Consider the following 20,611-nt stretch of genomic DNA (forward strand, 5'->3'; position numbering starts at 1 on the left):
CCCTCTGGATCTCCATGGGTTTCCTCCGTTTTTCTCCACCCTGTCCTGCCCCATTCTCCCCTCTGGATCTCCATGGGTTTCCTCCATTTTTCTCCACTCTGTCCTGCCCCATTCTCCCCTCTGGATCTCCATGGGTTTCCTCCGTTTTTCTCCACCCTGTCCTACCCCATTCTCCCCTCTGGATCTCCATGGGTTTCCTCCGTTTTTCTCCACCCTGTCCTGCCCCATTCTCCCCTCTGGATCTCCATGGGTTTCCTCCATTTTTCTCCACTCTGTCCTGCCCCATTCTCCCCTCTGGATCTCCATGGGTTTCCTCCATTTTTCTCCACCCTGTCCTGCCCCATTCTCCCCTCTGGATCTCCATGGGTTTCCTCCGTTTTTCTCCACCCTGTCCTGCCCCATTCTCCCCTCTGGATCTCCATGGGTTTCCTCCGTTTTTCTCCACCCTGTCCTGCCCCATTCTCCCCTCTGGATCTCCATGGGTTTCCTCCGTTTTTCCCCACCCTGTCTTGCACCATTCTCCCCTCTGGATCTCCATGGGTTTCCTCCGTTTTTCTCCACTCTGTCCTGCTCCATTCTCCCCTCTGGGTCTCCATGGGTTTCCTCCGTTTTTCTCCATTCTGTCCTGCCCCATTCTCCCCTCTGGATCTCCATGGGTTTCCTCCGTTTTTCTCCACCCTGTCCTGCCCCATTCTCCCCTCTGGATCTCCATGGGTTTCCCCCGTTTTTCTCCACTCTGTCCTGCCCCATTCTCCCCTCTGGATCTCCATGGGTTTCCTCCGTTTTTCTCCACTCTGCCCTGCCCCATTCTCCCCTCTGGATCTCCATGGGCTTCCTCCGTTTTTCTCCACCCTGTCCTGCCCCATTCTCCCCTCTGGATCTCCATGGGTTTCCTCCGTTTTTCTCCACCCTGTCCTGCCCCATTCTCCCCTCTGGATCTCCATGGGTTTCCTCCATTTTTCTACACTCTGTCCTGCCCCATTCTCCCCTCTGGATCTCCATGGGTTTCCTCCGTTTTTCTACACTCTGCCCTGCCCCATTCTCCCCTCTGGATCTCCATGGGTTTCCTCCGTTTTTCTCCATCGGCTTGCACGCATTATTGGCTTTTCCATTGATTCCTATGGGAAATATTGTTTCATCTTACGAACTTTTCACCTCACGTACCTTATCCTGGAACCAATTAAGTTCGTAAGATGAGGTATTACTGTACATGTTTTTTTCTGTTGTATAGTGATGTTTTATGGTGTTGTTTTATTTAATTTTGATTTCTTCCATTGTTATATATTAATATGTTGTAAGCCACCCTGAGCCTCAGGAGAAGGATGGCCTAGAAATTGAACAAACAAACAAACAAATAAGTTACATACATACATATGTAAAATTTAGACAAAATAAACATGTTTTTTCATTCATCTATTTAAATGAAAGAAAACATATGATGCTGGCCGACTGACTAATTATGTGTTATCAAGTCAATCTCAACTCTTAGCGAGCACTTAGATAGGTTTGCCCCATGACACTTCCTAACTTGTTTTTGGAGATACTATTCAATATATCAGTCACAATTATTAAATTATACTAATAAACCATACTATATAATATATGATCGTACAGTGGTACCTCGGTTAACAACCATAATCCGTTCCGGAAGGTTGATTGTTAACCGAAATGGTCGTTATCCAAAACAATTTTCTCCATTCCGGAAGGTTATCCAAAACAATTTTCTCCATAGGAAATAATGGAAATGGATTTAATTGGTTCCCATTTCCTATGGGGAAAATTGAAAATTGATTATTTTTTTCTCCCCCCCCCCAACCATTGTCCCTTACTCCCGCCCCCTTCTCCTTACCTCTTTACCCCTTAACCCCCCATTGTCCCTCACCCCCCCCTTTCCTTACCTCTTTATCTCTTTACCTCTTGCCTCTCTGCCTTCATCCCCAAGCCATGGGAGTAGGAAAGTCGCTTCAGCTATGATGAGGCAGGCGCTGAGTTTGCTGGTCCCAGCGGTGGCTTCTCTTTGAGGACACTGGCTGTGGCTGCGGCTGCAGCTTCTTTTAGAGAACACCGGCGGCAGCAGGGGCCTGGGCATGGACGTAATGTCCCTGGCGCTGCTGTTCCTTGAAAGGAAGCTTCCGGAGCTGCCACCACCACCCACCAGCTAGGAGCTTGGTTATTTGTATCTCAAGTGAGATTTCTGGCTTTATTTGTTTGGTGATCCATTCCTTTGTTTTCTTTTTTAAAAACATAATTTTTATGAGACTCTTTTTAGACAAACATGGACAGAAATTTATACAATTTCCTTCTTATCCACATTTGGATCCAATACCCATCTTCTTTCAAATTTCTTTCGAGTCTACAGAGAGGGGCGGCATACAAATCTAATAAATAATTTATTCTCTTATCTTTTATCCCTTTTTTCTAGCCACTTGTACCCTTTTCCCCATAGTATTCAGTTCATCACTTTATAATCTTTTCCCATTTCCATAATTGCATTAAAGTCACCTACCAATCATATGTGTTCATATTCCAATTCCCTTATTACGTTATGTATCTTTCTATAAAATTCCCTTTAATTGTCATTGGGTGTATATTGAAACCAATAACACTTTCCTTTATTCTGTTCTGTTTCAATCAATACCTCCTGGTCTGTATAAATTTGTTTTGATTTTAATTTTTTTATTACAAACTGCTCTTCCTCTTTTTTGGTTATGTTAAAGCTACATATACTGTAATTAACATAATGTTGACTGCTGTAATAATTTACTTTGATGTTTCATAATATGTACCTCCTGCAAATTTGTAATATCCATATCCAATCTCTGCAGTTTTGTAAATACCTACTTTCTTTTATTTGGTGAACTTAACTCATTTATATTTATATTTTATAGTTATTTATTTATTTATATTTATTAAAACCATTTTATCTCTTCCCTCATTTCCTTATTTATCTGAATATATTTTCCAAGGTTTTCATGGCAATCTGTCCATGTAGTGTATAATCATGTAATACGGCCTATAGTGAAATTTATAATTCTTATCTGATCATATTTTGTTCTTAAATTAAGGAAATGAATCAGAGGGATCATGTTTAAGAATGGGAAACTGTAATCCAAAACCAAATCAAATAATTGATTCATCAAAGCAACAACTTAAATCTTAGAAAACTTTCCCACTCCTGGTTGGAGATAGCAGAGAAAGAATGGAGCTAAAATGGTGTGGCAACATACTTTCCAAGATTAATAGTTGGATTATGACTAGCAAAACTATCCTCAGCCATGGAAACTTATTGGGTATATTGGAATGCCCACTCTTAGATCAGTCTACCTCATAAGAATATTGGTCTTTGGAAAAAATTGAGAAGGAAGTGCTATTTACTTACCTATGAAAAGCTAATATATAGAATATATTTAGAATATAGAATATAAAGCCATATAAATAGGAAGAAAAAATAACTCAGGGCCTTGAGTTATTTGTAAAAATAATAAAGGCAGAAAAACAAACAAATGAACAAATCTGAACTGTATGATTTTTCCAAAAAATAGGACAGTGATGGTGAACTTATGGTACCAGTGCCACAGGTGCACGCGGAACCATATCTGCTGGCACGCAAGCCGTTGCCTTAGCTCAGCTCCAACATGCATGTGTGTGCTGGCCAGCTGATTTTTGGCTCGCATAGAGGCTCTGGGAGGGCGTTTTTGGCTTCCAGAGAGCCTCCAGGGGGATGGAGGAAGCTGTTTTCGCCCTCCCCAGGCATTGAATTATGGGTGTGGCCACTTGTGCATGCGCGATAGTACGTGCCCATGCTCTTTCGGCACCCGAGGAAAAAAAGGTTCACCATCACTGCTCTAGAATGTTAATTACATTGGAAAGATGTGTGATTCTATAATTGTACATAGCTACTCTTTTAGTCTATCATTTTTACAGTACATAATGGTGCTCAGAACTAAAAAACTGTGCCTGATTTTCAAGGGTCACTTAGACCAGTATTGGGCAACAATTACTTCCTCCTTCATATTGTCACAAGCTGTCATGGTAAAATATTGTAGGAAAGCAATTCATGCAGCACTGTAAAATCATTTCTTGTTGTCCAGTTAGGTGTTTTTTTAACAGCTGATATGATGTTGGAGAACCGTATTTTCTACATAATATCATGACATGCCTGCTAGCAATAATTTGACATCTGCCAAATTTATGGCAATGACATTTAATTTATGTCTACTGTACGCACCTAAAATATATAGAATAATTCTTGCTAGCAGTATATTTCTGTTATGATTCCTGGCAACAGGCAAGTTATTTCTAGCCAGTTTTAAAAAAGCCAAAGTAGCAGATTGCCAAACTCTTCAGCCGGCCTTATAATCATTCATATGGTCAAGCTTATGATTGCTGTCAAAATCCTTTTTTTTCCCTGCATATGTATTTAGGATGCAAATGAAGATCCCGGAGAAGATGTTGCCCTTCTTTCAGTCAGTTTTGAGGATACAGAAGCTACTCAGGTTTTTCCCAAATTGTACCTCTCTCCTCGAATTGAACAGTGAGTGCTGTATCTTATATATATTAATCTTGGTTTCACAATAGTTTATTATATTTCTCATTGTTGATATAAAATGTTTGGATAGCATAAAACCTCTCTGACTTTTAATGGAAAAACGTCAATATGATTATTTTTGTAAGTAATACTGTCGATCAAGCCATGCAGCTTCCCATTTTAAAGTCTTTTAAATAATAATAATAATAATTATTATTATTATTATTATTATTATTATTATTATTATTATTATTATTAATTAGATTTGTATGCTGCCCCTCTCTGAAGACTCGGGGCGGTTCACAACAATAATAAAACAATATAACAGTGAAACAAATATAATATTAAAAAACATATAAAACCCCAACATTTAAAACTATGCAGCACGCACATACCAAACATGAAATATAAAAGCCTGGGGGAGGTGTCTCAGTTCCCCCATGCCTGGCAATACAGATGGGTCTTAAGTAATTTGCGAAAGACAAGGAGGGTGGGGGCAGTTCTAATCTCTGGGGGGAGTTGATTCCAGAGGGCCGGGGCTGCCACAGAGAAGGCTCCATTTTCGACTGTGATGGCCTCCTGCAGCCCTCTCCCAGCGAAAACAGACCTCGGGTGGGGGTAGGTGGGTCATGGCTTAAAATGGAGCATGGAACGGCCACGCGCAGCCCTCCCAAGCTCCATATTTGTTGGCAGAGGCACTGCAGGCCAGTCCTCCCATATTTCTAGGGTGGCCCTGCAGATCAGATCTAGCCACTCAGTCATATGTTTATATGGTCATATGTTTATGTTTATGTTTATTAGATTTGTATGCCGCCCCTCTTCGCAGACTCGGGGTGGCTCACAACACAATAAAAACAGTTTATAACAAATCTAATAATTTACAATTTAAGATATTTAAAAAACCCCATTATTAAACAGACATACATACAAGCATACCATACATAAATTGTGTAGGCCCAGGGGAGATATTTCAGTTCCCCCATGGTGGGTTTTAAGGAGTTTACTAAAGGCAAGGAGGGTAGGAGCAGTTCTAATCTCTGGGGGGAGCCGGTTCCAGAGAGTCGGGGCCGCCACAGAGAAGGTTCTTCCCCTGGGGCCCGCCAACCGACTTTTTTAGTTGACGGGACCAGGAGAAGGCCCACTCTGTGGGACCTAATCGGTCGCTGGGATTCGTGCGGCAGGAGGCGGTCTCGGGATATTCTGGTTCATAATCTAAACAGCCATCCTAATAACTAAATAATGAATGAATGAAGCAGCAGTGGGTTATCTACATTGTAATTAGGCCACTCCTCAATATATATGAATTACAGAAATGACTACATGGTACATCTTATTCCCCCATCCAGGAAGTGTCTACATTAGTCTCTGGAATTGCTATCTATCTGCAGTAGAAATATAATGTGTTCTGTTGTTGAAACATGACTTTCCCTTATAGCTAGTAAAGTTTCTTACTCGGAAATTAAATAAAATTTGCACAAGTCTTTGGTTATTGACTAGTATCATAGAAACGCAACCATTTTTTCTTATTGATCTCTTTATTAACTTCCCCATAAAATCATGGAATTAAAAAAGAATAATTCTGGGACAATATGCTGTGTGATTTATATTTCCTGGCTGGAGCACAGTGTGAGGATTGGGATTTGTTTCTGTTCATACAGAGCGGTAAAAGTAAGCATCGTAAACATACTTTATGTCAAGGCAAGATAGGTGTCAAATTAATAAATTAAATAAATAACTTAGGCCTGATTAAAAATATGCCCAATACTTTCCTTATTTCCTTATTATTTGTATTCTGTATTTTTGCCATTGCATAAAGTACTTGCATGGCCAGGTGTTGATATCTCTATGTGATATAAATGAATGTGCTGCGGTAGAATAGTTTCAGATATGCTTCAGTGAGTGCAGTGTTGCAAGGATATTATATCCTTTCTACTGGCAATGTTGTTTGATGCTCTCAATGGGAGAATGGCTCACTAAGTTATTGGTTATGATTTCATTGCGTGCTGCATCAGGGTTGTATTCAACCTCTGAGGGCTGGGTGGGAGTGGCCAGGGTGGGCATGGCTCCGTTTTCAGTTGGGACAGGCTCCTGCAACCCTCTGCCAGTGAAAAGGGAGCTCAGGAGTGCTGCACATGACCCTTTGAGCTCCATTTTCGCTGGCAGAGGCACCACAGACCGATCCTTTGCTGTTTCCAAGGTGGCCCCGCAGGCCAGATCCAAGCACCCTGTGGGCCAGATGTGGCCCAGGGACTATGAGTTTGACACCACTTGGTTAGGCTTTGATGTCTAAAATAACTTTGTAAGTATAATGCAGAATGAAGCTGGAATCCATTGCAGACTACAATTTAAGACATATATCCAATATTTAGGATTTTTTATGTGTAAAGGTAGTATTTTAATTTTATAGAATATTTAGATCAGGTTTTTATTAATATGCATTGAATTCAACATCATCTGCAGTTTTATCAACTGATGTATTGACCAGAATTCCCATTATTCATTCTGAAATTAAAGTTTCACTATGGGTTTTAAGTCTGCTAAAACAATGTAACACATTTAGTTATTTATAATTAATGAATGTTTTGCTGGAAAATTATATCCTTCCTGACATTTCTAAATCCCTAATTTATCATTTGTGTTTTATTTCTTATTTTCTTTTGAAGCTGCTTTCTATATCTTCTTGAATGTTTAATGAAAATAAATAATAACTTGCTAATTTAACATTCTTTTCAAAATTGTTTTGAAATACAAATACGCTTTTTCAAATTTTGTAGTATTTGCTGAGTTGAAGTCAGGAAACTGCAGTTTAGCAAACCTATTAATCTTTGTTATAAGACTAGAAGAGTTCTTATTTTGTGCTAATAGAATATTTGTCCAAGTATGTCACAGTATTTACTTTAGTTATGGTACAATTAAAATACAGCTCATAAATATAGTCTACTCTTAAAATGCTAGTGCTAGGAAGAAAAATAGTTTGAGTTCCATTTTTGGAACTCATCCTTGTTCACTTTCCAGTCTTCCCTTTTCTGCCTCGCTCTTGAACTCTCTTGCTTTAGAATTGCAGGCTTATATGTACTTTATCTTAGAGATAAACTTTAATGGAAAGGACTTTCCCAAAAAGAGTTACAAGTTGTGAACCTGGAAGAAACACTCGCAGGTCTCTGAACTTTCTTGTACTGTATCCTTAAATGGGTAAGATATTAAGGTGGGGATTTGCTTGCTCAATTATCTTGTCTAAAAATGCAGAATAATGGAAAATGATACAACTTACCTCAGGAATTTGATAATAAACCAGTCTAAGTAACTTTTCTTAAATTAAATATTTAATGTTTATATAATAGGCTTCACCCTCTCCTTACCCAGAAGGTGATTTGTGCTTAAATCCATCCTTAGCCTTGGAAACTCATTTGTGGCTTCAAATTTTCTCAATTCAGCCCATCGCACAGTGCAATTAAGGGGATAAAAGGAGGAGAAATATCTATTAATTCTATCTTGAGCTTCTACAAAAAAAAGACAGAATGTAAATCTAATATACAAGAATGATCAAGGCTTAAACTTAGAGGACAGTACTTATTGTTTCACAAATCTTTTCTTGTTTTTCAAAACATAGCATGCACAATATAAAATATTGATTAGTGACCTAATTTTATTTATTTATTAAATTCAGATAGCTACGCATCTTACCTGTATGATTCTGGATGTATACAAAAGTACAACAAAACCAAAAAAAAAGAGCAAAATAAAATATAACAGAAAAATAATTTTAAAAAGATGTTTTTAGAAAAAAAACATCTGTGGGATAGCACACTCAATTTTCCTAGAGATATCCCTTGGCAGGCTCCACACACCACAGTTTCTAAAACCATATTATTTAGGATGGATATCTATTTCCTATTAGCTGAGGTAATGCCATTTGTAATCTATACACCAAGCTCGTTGAAGGGTAGTTTGGACAATTACCAGTTCTAAATAAAGGTGCAAATTGACAGACATCCTTTTCAGGTTCAATCTTCAAAACAGATACATTATTTTTAAAATTATTAATTTTGTCCTTTGATACTTCTCACAATATTCAGCTTCATGATAAATTTACCATTGTAAAAAAAAACAACTTCACAGGTGAATTGACATCTGCTTGAAGTTATCATTTGTGATCATTTCATATTCCAGTAAAAACATCTTGTAATTTTGAGAGAACCATAAAAATCCAGCAGAAACAGTGGTGGGTTCCTACCGGTGCGCTAGGGTGCGCTGTTCCAATAACGGCCTGCTCATTATGTACTTTGCACACAACGGCTCCAGTACCATCTTCGTCAGTCTGTCGCATGGCGCCATCTTTCTTTTTGAATTTTTGGGCTTTTTTTGCTCCCTGTGCATGCGCAGAAGCAAAATCTTGTGAGGGGATACTCTCGTGCGTGTGATTTTGGTGGGTTTTTTGCTTCCTGCGCATGTACAGAAGCAAAACTGGGTGTGTGGGGGAGAGGATGCATGCGCAGCGCACTTTTAGGCTGGTAAGTGGAACCTGCCGCTGTGCAGAAACTTAGAGGTTTTATTTAAATGTCCACAGGGCATGGCATTTTTGTTAAAAGCTATGGCTTTCAAAGACGTTTGTAGGAACTATAGAACTCAATTTTTAACAATTTGGACAATTACCAGTTCTAAATAAAGGTGCATAGCCATGTTTACAAAAAAGAGTTAATCTGTTTTAAAGTGGTAGCAAAAAAGAAAAAAAGCCCACTACGTAATGGTGGAGGAGAAAATGTAGTCAATATCTCGTTCACAAAAATGAATTGCCTCATTTTCATGATAAAAACTCGTAACATTATTTTAAATCAATTTTTTTTTCATTTAGTAACAGCTTATAAATATTTGGAATAGTTTCCCTTGTTTGTATTCAGTGTTTTCAGATGTTTAAGATTGATTGAAATCTACATACTTACCAATAAAGTTGACAGGGGAAAAGATAATAAAGACCACATTTATATTTGAGTATAAAATATTATGTTTTTCTGCAGACAGTTTTATAAAGGTTAGTTTTTTTAGAAGATGACTAGTGTCTGGTAACTACTGAAATTTAAAAAGGGGGGGAAGGGTGAAAAGAAAATGCTATCAAAATTACTTGCAAGCTTGCATTTATTTTTGTTCCATATATTTTACAAGACAATTACACATATTTTAAAAATCAGCATTTACTATTATTATATCAGTAAAATAACCACGAGAAAATAATATGCACCTAAATTTAAAATCTGAATTGAACAGCAAGTCATTCAATAGTAGTGCTGGGAATTGTTAAGAATATAATATTACAGTTACTATCAATAGCAGTTGTATATTTAAATACAATTTTAAATACTTGTTCTTTGATTCATTCTACTTAAGTGTTTTCAGACTCAGACTACAAATTGAGTACACGATTGGGAACAAATTAAGTTCTTGACTGAGAAAGGAACTTAGTTACAAAAATATAAATCCATAGGGAATTCTTTTCAGTAAGCTATTTTTTTCCAGGATATTGTATCAGCCTTAAGTATTCTCCAGTAAATGAAGTTGTTGTTGAGATTTATTTGATAGACCCATAAAGAAATAGAAGGAACTCTAAAGGAAGCAGAAGAGAAGATACATGTGAAAAAAAATATTTAGATAATATTATTACCTCAAAGTTTATCACAATTGTGATTTAAATATTTTTGTCTAAGCATTAATGAAAAATGAGGACTTACAACTATATAAATAATAAATACTGTGTTTTGTCTTTGCTAATGTCTTTGCTAATAAGTTGTCATAACCACATTTGATTATACAGGAAGACTTTAGAAAAGGCAGCTGTGGGATTTCAACACTGGATAGCAAGTCCTCTAAGAGTTGCCTTTATATCTGTGTTATTAGTCTCATACCATGTAGAAAAATATAGGGGGGTTTTGTCTTGATATACATTTGATGTACATTTTGATTCAGTAATTTGGAAAGCTGCCTTTTGACTGCTTTATGAAGCATTTTATAAATGTATTATTGAAAATACACTTACCCACCTATTGTGCTATTTTTTTTTTGAAGTAAGCAATGTTATGCAAAGTGTAGGAAACAATAGATAATGAATCAAACAAATGATTTCTTTTGTCTATGTCATATCAGTTCAAATATTATAGCATTTAATTGCTGGAATATTGCAATTTAATCCTTTTTCTCTCATGCTAAATGAAGCCTATAAATTAAATCCCATTAAATTGTTTATTATTTACAGTGTTACAACAGAAATTGTGTTTGATTATAGGTACTCACTGGCAGTATTCAGCACTACAACATTTACTGACTTGTTTAATGCAATACTGATAATCCTCACTTAGCATTAAATAAGAAGACTTAACAATTGTTCAAAGTTGCAGCCACCACAGCTTTCCCACAGATATGTGATCACAATTCTGGCGCTTGTCAGCTGACACGTAATTACAACAGTCATAGTATACTGTGATCACATGATCCCCATTTGCTACCTTTACTGCCAGCTTCCAACAATTCCAGTTTGGGAACTGTAAAAAGAGGGTAAATAGTTAAAATTTATATTTTTACTGCACATTAATAAAATTATATTTTCTTCTTTTGTTTAAAAACCAAAACAATAGCAAAAACAAAGGCCTGTGGTCGTGGATCATCTAGTTATATGACAAAGTCAAAAGCTTCCATGGTTATACTTGGTATCTGGGCAGAATTTCAGGAAATAATTGAACACAGAACAAAACAGTAACTCAGGCTAAATTGGATTATTATAGCCAATTAAAACCAAAAGCTTTGATTCGTAAGACATAAGGCTCATCTGATATCTCTAGTTCCTAAATTTGTCTAGGGGTTGTGATTCACCCTCCCCAACACATTCATTCACATATGCATTTGCTGTCATTAAAATAGGATATAACACCTCTTTACACGCAAATTTCTGACATATGGCAATATGCAAGCAAAGAATACATTTTAATATGTTTATTTAATAGTTTTGCAGAAACTGTAGTAAATAGATTGATAAGAAACGGTAATAATTAGGTACAGGAGTTAAAGTTGCATATGTAGGAGCTAGATGATTAATCCATCAAATGATTTACCCCCTAGGCTGGGAACTAGATGTAGAAGATAAAGTACAATGAAAATGCAGACACACATTAGAGAAGTAGATGATAAAGTCCCTCTGTCAAGGAGGTAAAAATAATAATCTTTTATTTTATTTAAATGTCAAAGATTTTTTGCTCCCAGGAAGTGTTCCCTCTAATTTTTGGGGGTGGGTGGGCGGAAAAGTATAGTGTCTGAGCGGCAGTCCCTTTGGAACTGGGCGGCACAGAAATAATAAATAAATAAATAAACAAACAAACAAACAAATAAAAAACCCACCCTGTTTTGCCTCAGAGAATTTCAAAATAAAATACTGTACTGTGTGTCTATAACAGTGAGCTCATAATAGGGCAACTCTATCAATATCAAAATGCCACTTAAATAGTTGAGCTAGTTTCAAACTAGATTTTGATTTTCTTTCTCTCTTCCTTACTCCCATTCTTTTTCTTTTTCTTTTCCTTCCTCTCTTTTTTCTATCTGTTTCTCTCTCTTCCTCTCTTCCTCTCTCTCTCCTTCCCTCTCACTCTTTCCCTCTCGGCTTCTGGGCAGGTTTGGAAAACTCTGAGTTGATGATGATTTTTAAGTGAGCGATTGCTCACTGCTCAGCTTAGAGGGAACTATGCTCCCAGGGTTTCATTGGCTCTAGTTCCCCTTTATTCCTGGTTCTTATTTCTTTTACCTCCTTGGTACTTGAGATTGGATCTTTTAGGATAACCTACTAACTTTGGTTCAGTATTGTAAGAGCAAATAATGCATTTTCTTAACACATGACACCTTAGTATAAAGTAAAGATTTATAGAAGTCTTTGCCCCTCGTAGCTGTAAATCAGAGGTCCCCAACCTTTTTTGCACCAGGGACCGGCTTTAAGCTAGACCAGTTTTCCATGGCCCGGTGGGGAGGGGGAGCTAGCTGTCAGCGGCGCCGTAAAAGGGGCGATCAAGAGAGGAATGGGTGAATGAATGGACGGAGGGTGGGAAGGAAGGAAGGAAAGAGGGAAGGGACAGGAACAAAAGAAGGGTGCAAAGGAAGCAAGGAAAGGTGTGAAAGGGGAGAGTAAGAGAGGAAGGAGTGAAAGAAGGGAATGAGGGAGGAAAGAAGGGAGGAAGGAAAAGGAAAGCAAGAAATGGAGGGAGGAAAGGAAGGAAGGAAAGAAAGAAAGAAGGGGGGAAGGGACAGGAACAGAGGAAGGAAGCAAGGAAACTTATGAAAGGGGAGAGTAAGGGAAGAAGGTAGGAAGGAGAAAGAAAAGAAGAAATAGAGGAAGGGAAGGTAAAAGAGAGAAAGAAAAAGAGCAAGAAAGAAAGCAAGAAAGAGAAAGAAAGAAAGGCAACTTCAAAGAAAGGCTCACTGAGCATCTCTCACTCTCTCTCTCTTTCTATCCCTCTTTCTTTCTTTCTCTTCCGTTCTCTCTCTCCTCTTCCTTTATCTCCTCTCTCTCTCCCTCTCTCTTTCTCTCCCCCCTCTCTCCCTCTTTCCCTCTCTCCCTCTCTTGCTATCTCTCCCCCCTCTCCCTCTCTCTTTCTCCCTCTCCCTCTCTTTCTCTCTCTCCCCCCTCTCTCTTTCTCTCTCTCTCCCCCTCTTTCTCTCTCTTCTTCTCACTTTCTCTCTCTTGTTTTCTTTCTGTCTCTTTTGCTTTCTCTCTCTCTCACTCTTTCTTGTTTTCTTTCTCTCTCTTGTTCTCTCTCTTGCTATCTCTTTCTCTCCCCCCCTTTCTCACTCTCTCTTTCTCACTTTCTCTCTATCTTGCTGTCTGTTGCTCTCACTCACTCTCGTTCTCTCTCCGTTCTTCTCAGCGATGACGCGCGCACGCCCTGCCCGCCTCACCTTTGCGAGAGCACTTTCGCCCCGGGCTCTCAGCAAGGGGGTTTGCAGGAGAGGCGGGGTCGGCGAAGGTGATATTGAATGTCGGGGGAGAACGGGCGGTTGTGCGCGCTCCCTATCCCCCTGCTAGCCCACTCGGAATATTCAAAATAAGAAAAGCCTTCGCCGGCAAAGGTTTTTCTTATTTTGAATATTCCGAGTGGGCTAGCAGGGAGATAGGGAGCGCGTGCAACCGCCCGTTCTCCCCCGACATTCAATATCACCTTCGCCGGCCTCCGCTGAGGAAAGCCTTTGCCGGCATTTCCTCTCGGCGTCAAGGAGGCGCAGCGGCGGGCGGAGAGAGGGAAGGGGGGCAGCGGCGTCCCTCCTGGCCTTGGCGGGCCGCCCAACCCTCCCCACCTCCTGCAAACGCGGTGGGCGGCAGGGGGAGAGCGAGGAGCCGGTTCCGGCGGGCGCGGGGCTTGGCTGGCTGGCGGGGGGAGCGCCGCTGGTGGTGCGGAAAGGCCGAGGGGGCCCTGGCGCCGCGGACCGGCTGAAAAGCCCCAACGGCCCGGTCCCGGTCCGCGGACCAGCGGTTGGGGACCTCTGCTGTAAATCACTGTCTGGTTGTTTTCTAGTCTTATCTCTTCTTGTTTCCAGACATAGTTTCTCTCCAATATTTGTGTTACAATCAATATATAAAGCTCCAAAAATGTGGACAAAATAACAGCAATTTTCCATAGTGCATGGAGCTAGCATCCAGGCATGGTCGACCTTGTTCCGTTCAGCTTAAAGGACTGAGTCTTTCAAAGATGTGAAGCTCCGTCTCTTTTCCTAGGACTCCCAGCTTTGGCTCATTCCTCAGACTGGATGGACATATTATCCAACAATGATTCATTCGTTGGGCTACAAATCTGTATCCACCGTTTGTCCACAGGTGTTCCATGTGGGACCTCTCCAAGGTTTCCCTGATGGGGCTTCTTACGAACCTTTGCAAATGACATCGCTTCATCACCTTACCTGTAAGATGGTGTTCCTGGTGTCATCACCTCTGCCAGGAGGATCTCAGAGATTGTGACCCTCTCAATCCAGGAAGACCTCTGCGTCTTCCACTCGACAGAGTTGTTCTCTGTTGGGCCCTTCCTTTATCCCGAAAATCAACTCCTGGTTTCACAGGACTCAGGAGATCATTCTCCCCAATTTTTGCCCAAGCTCCTCCGACCCTCTAGAACATAAATGGCATAACTTGGATGTATGGAGTGCTCTTTCCTTTATCTCATATCTCATATATATTTTCTTCCTTTCATATATCTTCTCTATTTTTATATATTTTCTTTATATATATATTACTACATGTCTATTCTCTTCTATATGTATTGTGTATTGGACAAAATAAATAAAAAAATTAAAATAAATTCTAAAAGCATGTTTAAGTTTTAGTTTAGGCATAGTTCAATCTCATTAGTAGTTAATTAAATCACACAATTTTTGTCTGTGATTACATTTTTTTGGATATGTTTTTCCTTCCTCTTCTGTCTACTTTTAAATTTTGAATTGGTTTTCTCAGATGAATAGAATAGTTGCAGATCTTAGTTTATGCTGGAAAATCTTCTAATTTGGGTCAGGCAGAAACATTATCTTGTGATTGTTGTTTTTGTCATAGGGGAAAGTACTTGTTTTTTTCTGTAGTCTTCAGTTACAAAGAGGCCAGACAATCTGATGAAATTGGAATGCGATTTCTTGTCTGATAGACTGTCCAAGAGTCTGCAATTTCCTTGGCTTTCCATACTTTGAAAGAGAAGAAATCATGAAAGAATAGTTCCTACTGAGCTTGTCAGTAGTGGGGCTCTTTTCAATGTGATAGAAACATAGAAGTCTGACGGCAGAAAAAGACCTCATGGTCCATCTAGTCTGCCCTTATACTATTTTCTGTATTTTATCTTAGGATGGATATATGTTTATCCCAGGCATGTTTAAATTCAGTTACTGTGGATTTATCTACCACGTCTGCTGGAAGTTTGTTCCAAGGATCTACTACTCTTTCAGTAAAATAATATTTTCTCATGTTGCTTTTGATCTTTCCCCCAACTAACTTCAGATTGTGTCCCCTTGTTCTTGTGTTCACTTTCCTATTAAAAACACTTCCCTCCTGGACCTTATTCAACCCTTTAATGTATTTAAATGTTTCGATCATGTCTCCCCTTTTCCTTCTGTCCTCCAGACTATACAGATTGAGTTCATTAAGTCTTTCCTGATATGTTTTATGCTTAAGACCTTCCACCATTCTTGTAGCCCGTCTTTGGACCCGTTCAATTGATGAATTGTATCCTTGGGAAATGATTGGGGATTTCTACATTTTATTGAGAAATTTATATAAATCACTTGTGCATTTGTCTTTGCACGCATTTGGCAAACAATCCCACAAGACAAATGATACCAGTAACACATTAATGTCACTAATGTATAATGAGTGGTTATTTCTAGAGACCATAATACCTGCATCTACAAAAATAACATGATGGTTACGGTCCATATTGAGCCACTGGATGACTTTGAGTCAATCATTAATTCTGTCAGCCCATTTTCTGGAACAGGGATGTCATTGTAGGAGAGAGTGCTGTGTATGCCAACTTTACCTCTTGCAGGAAAGGTACAATATTCCACAAATAGTTACAAGTCTAGAAGGACAGTAAATAGCATATGTAAGTGTCTATGGAGATTCACAGTCATCCAGGTCATGGTTGTGACAAAGAAGCTTCTTGGATGAGAAGTTAAACATCTTCAAAGAAAAAACAGAAAGTCCAGTTGCCTCTTGAAAATGGCACCTTTGCCTTTTGTAGGTTTTGACAATCTTTCATCCTATAGGACAGAGGTGTTCAAACTTGGTAACTTTAAGACTTGTGGACTTCACCTCCAGAATTCTTCAGCCAGCTATGCTAGATAATTCTGGAAGTTGAAGTCCACAAGTCTTAAAGTTACCAAGTTTGGGAACCTCTGCTATAGGACTACAGTTCCCATGCCATCTAAATAGGATTGATATGAGTTGACTGAAAGTAATAAACTCTTAACATCTGAAGAACAGCTGTATATATTGCTTACTTGGATGCATAACGTGATACTAAAAAAGTAAAAGTATATTAAATACCTGATATAAGATGAAAGGAAAAAATGTACAGTGGCTAGATTTAATTTATATCAATATAGTTCCTTATACCTCCTCATACTTTACAAACCAACCTTGTTTTCATCAAATCCATATACTTCTTCAATTATTGCCTTTTATTATTTATTTATTTATTTATTCATTCATTCATGCATTCATTCATTCATTTGGTTTTTATGTCGCCCTTCTTCTTAGACTCAGGGTAGCTTACAACTTGTTAGCAATAGCACTTTTTAACAGAGCCAGCATATTACCCCTACAATTCGGGTCCTTTACTTCTTTAAGTAAGCAGCCACATCTACCCACAATTTTCTTAGTTTTACTCATTCTCTTACCCCATTTACTTTTCCTTCATATAAAAGTTTTGCTTTTTAGTCCTCATTCATTTTCTGGATAATCTCAATTATATTGGTTGGCTCACTTTAATTTTATTAATTCATTTATTAGTCTATTTTATCTTGTTTCATTCTACATGCTTCTCAAGTACTTCATTCTCATTGCATTCAACTTAGGTTTTTGTTTTTCCTGATATATGTCACTTCCTTATACTAAAGAGAACAAAAGCAGACAAATTTCTCAATCAGCATACATGTTACAATCTGTTTATAAAAGTATCCGTACACATGTCCCCAACTAACACACAAACATTCTTTATTGATTTATCCATAAATTCATTAAACAACCTAGGGACTTCCTCTTATTCCCTGCACAATATCAAACTATTTACTAAATGTTTCATTTATTGTCATTCATAATTTATTTCCATCATATACTGTTGTCATCTCATTCAACAATCAACCTTTAATTCCTTATTGATGCAAAACATTCCATGTTGTTTTTATTTTGTTATATGCATTCTCTACATCAACTAATGTTCTGTCTGGGTGCCCCCAGACTTCAACACCAACTGAAAAAAGCAGCCAGACACGCTGGTAAAAGCAAAGGCACTTTATAGTTGGAAAAACAAACACAGAGAAAACCCTGTTCTTCCCAACAGACAGGCTATGAGGCTTCACAGCAGAGTCATGACGGCCAGACAATACAGCAGACTTCTTGCTGGCACACACACCACTGTAGAGAATAAGACCCACGTCTTTCCCCCCAAGGTTTCAGCCTCCAGGGCCACAAGCCAGAGTCAGAAACGCCAAAGATCACAGCCAGGTCCCAGGACTCCCAAAGATAATACTCCACAATACAGGAAGGGTGGGTCTGTCTTTTCAGCCTTTCTGGGGAGAACCACACCCAAACCCAGCTGTTGCCTATTTAGGGCTGGAAATACCTGGCTAATTGTCCCCTTCGTTGTGCTGCTCTTCTCTGCCTGAGATCGATGATGGCTTGTGCATTTTCATCCAAGGACTCCAGGCTGCTTGCTGGGGAGAGCTCCACCCCGGGGGACTCAGGCTGTTCTCCCTCTCCCTCGGCCTGATATTCCTCCTCCCCGTCTGCCTGGGCCTCCTCCTCCTCCTCCTGTTCCTCATCCTCCCCCTCTGAGCATGGAGCCGGCAGAGGTTCAGCCGTTCCCTGAGGAGCCTCAGACGGAATCACAACAACTAATAATAAATATTTTTGTCATTCATTTCTTAATGACCTACTGAATAACAACAATCTTAACTGGATTCTCCCTACAAAAGAAAAAGCTGCAATGCATTTCCTAAATTTTGTTGGTTGTCATCAGAAAAATCCTTTTAATCAGAATCCTGCTAAACACTGTCATAAGGAGACTTAACAAACTAATTCCCCTAATTTTTTATACTGATTCATGCTCTTTTCTCCTTTGTACGGAGGAACAATAATGGTATTCTTCAAGCTGACAGATACAGATATTGTTTTTACATACATGTTAAATCAGTTGCCATTCTACAAGTAACCATTCTATAAGTAAAACCACATACAAAGGTTTGCCTCATTTATACTAGAAATTTTGGCTTTTTTGTCATGTATCCTTTTGAGAGTCTGCTAAAATCTTCAGACCCTTTCTCAGAAAAAATAGATTTAAATGCGTAGAACAAAACATATAGCTATTAAATGTGTTACAAAAGAAACCCATTAAGATCAAATCAAATTATCAACACATTAAAGCAACCATTATGTAATCTAGTACCTATGCTTTACTAATCCATATAATAATTTTAATAAGATTTATTGAGGTACAATCATTTTCTGAACTTAGTGGCGAGAAATTACTATGTTGCCCTCATTCAATGCTGGATAAAATTTCATCTGAGGTTAATGAAAATAAAGGTCTATTTTTTCCCCATTTTCATGGGTATCATTTAATATTTAAGGGCCATAAATTCCAGGTTAAGAATCCTCGAATAATATCATCTGACCTGTATTTCCAAATATTTATTAGTGGCACCTATTGTCAGCGTTTAGATACCAATAGAAAGAGAAGAATGGAATTTCTCCATAGCTACCAGAACCAACACCTCCTGAAGCCTATTTCTGGGAAGGAGCGAGACAGGAAAACAAGGAAATCTTAAGAAACCACCTTTTCTCCATTGCTCCAATTAAAGCACTGTCATTTTTTCATTTATTTATTAATTTATTACATTTATATACTGCCCATTTCAATATTGAAGCAATTCTGGATGGCTTATAGAAAGATAAAAAGATAAATATAAAAACAGTTAATAATAAGGACAAAAATCTAAGAGGACAGATGGCCTGGGGCTATCAGTCTTCTCCAGGGTAAAGCGGCCCTATCAGGGCCCCAAACAAATTGGCAGAGCCAAGTTTTGAGCATTTTCTGGAAGGCCAAGAAGGGTGGGGACAGATATTACCTCTGGCAGCAGAATGTTCAGGAGGGTGGGAACAGATGTTTATAGAAGAACCTTTTCTAACCACAGAAGGCAGGTTCTGGAATAATGCTGTGTGTTGTGAAACATTTATAGATCTTCACAAGCTTAAAGCAGGAAAAAAATACCATTAAAATCAAATGTTTGAAGACCAGTAAATCTTAATTCAGGATGCTCTTGATCTTGTATTAAACCATGTATAGACCAGCTTTTTCTTCCTGTTTCCATTCTTCATTACATTTATTAAAAATCTTTTTTCAATTGAGTATTTTAATATTCACTTTTGCCACCAAAATGCTTGTGATGAATCCAAGCCGACTCTTTCGCCTTGCTTTGTGATAATTTTTTTTTCTGAACAAGAAACAAGTCCAGGCATAAAACAAAACTCTCAGCAATTATATTTAAGGATGATTTCCCTCCTGGTTCTTCCCTAAGTCAAACAAATAATAGAATAGAATAGAATAGAATAGAATAGAATAGAATAGAATTTTTATTGGCCAAGTGTGATTGGACACACAAGGAATTTGTCTTGGTGCATATGCTCTCAACGTACATAAAATAAAATATACATTTGTCAAGAATCATGTGGTACAACACTTAATGATTGTCATAGGGGTCAAAATCTTAGGGTATACGCAACAAGTTACAGTCATACAGTCAACATGGGAGGAAATAGATGAAGAGATCATCTAGATTTGTGACCCCTTTGGGGTCGTGACCCCTTTGGGGTCGTGACCCTTTTGGGGTCGTGACCCCTTTGGGGGTCGAATTACCCTTTTACAGGGGTCGCCTAAGACGATCAGAAAACACATATTTCCGACGGATTTAAGAACCGCTCCTCTATCCATCACCAGGCAGATTCACCCACATGCAAATAGACAACTGCAAAAAACAAATATCTGTAACATAAGAACTTCAGAGCATGTGCAGAAGCTGAATTTCCAGCACTGGGCATGCGCCGCCATCTGGTTTCTGCTTTTTTTTTTCAATTTTAAAAAATGAATTTGACATTGTGCATTCATATGAGTGCAGAAAGGGCATACACACCCACGAAGTGCAACCACGCAGCACAGGAGGAAGCGAACCAGTTAGCGAGGTAAGTTGTTGTTGTTGTTATTATTATTATTATTATTATTATTATTATTATTATTATTATTATTAATTAGATTATGCCGTCCTTCTCCAAAGACTCGGGGCGGCTCACAAAATACAATATAAACA

General features: G+C 38.6%; 1 protein-coding gene across 5 annotated transcripts in view; it reads left to right on the forward strand.

Moving 5' to 3' along the window:
* The window catches only part of BABAM2 (BRISC and BRCA1 A complex member 2), a 161,695-nt gene that overhangs the window by 51,556 nt on the left and 89,528 nt on the right, over nt 1–20,611 (forward strand). For all 5 annotated transcript variants that reach the window (XM_070734280.1, XM_070734282.1, XM_070734281.1 and 2 more), the window contains exon 7: nt 4,425–4,534. In XM_070734280.1, the coding sequence (XP_070590381.1) occupies nt 4,425–4,534 (110 nt within the window). The remainder of the gene's footprint in view (nt 1–4,424; nt 4,535–20,611) is intronic.

The sequence above is a fragment of the Erythrolamprus reginae genome, chromosome 1, assembly GCF_031021105.1.
Source record: "Erythrolamprus reginae isolate rEryReg1 chromosome 1, rEryReg1.hap1, whole genome shotgun sequence".
In the NCBI taxonomy this organism is placed as follows: Eukaryota; Metazoa; Chordata; class Lepidosauria; order Squamata; family Dipsadidae; genus Erythrolamprus; species Erythrolamprus reginae.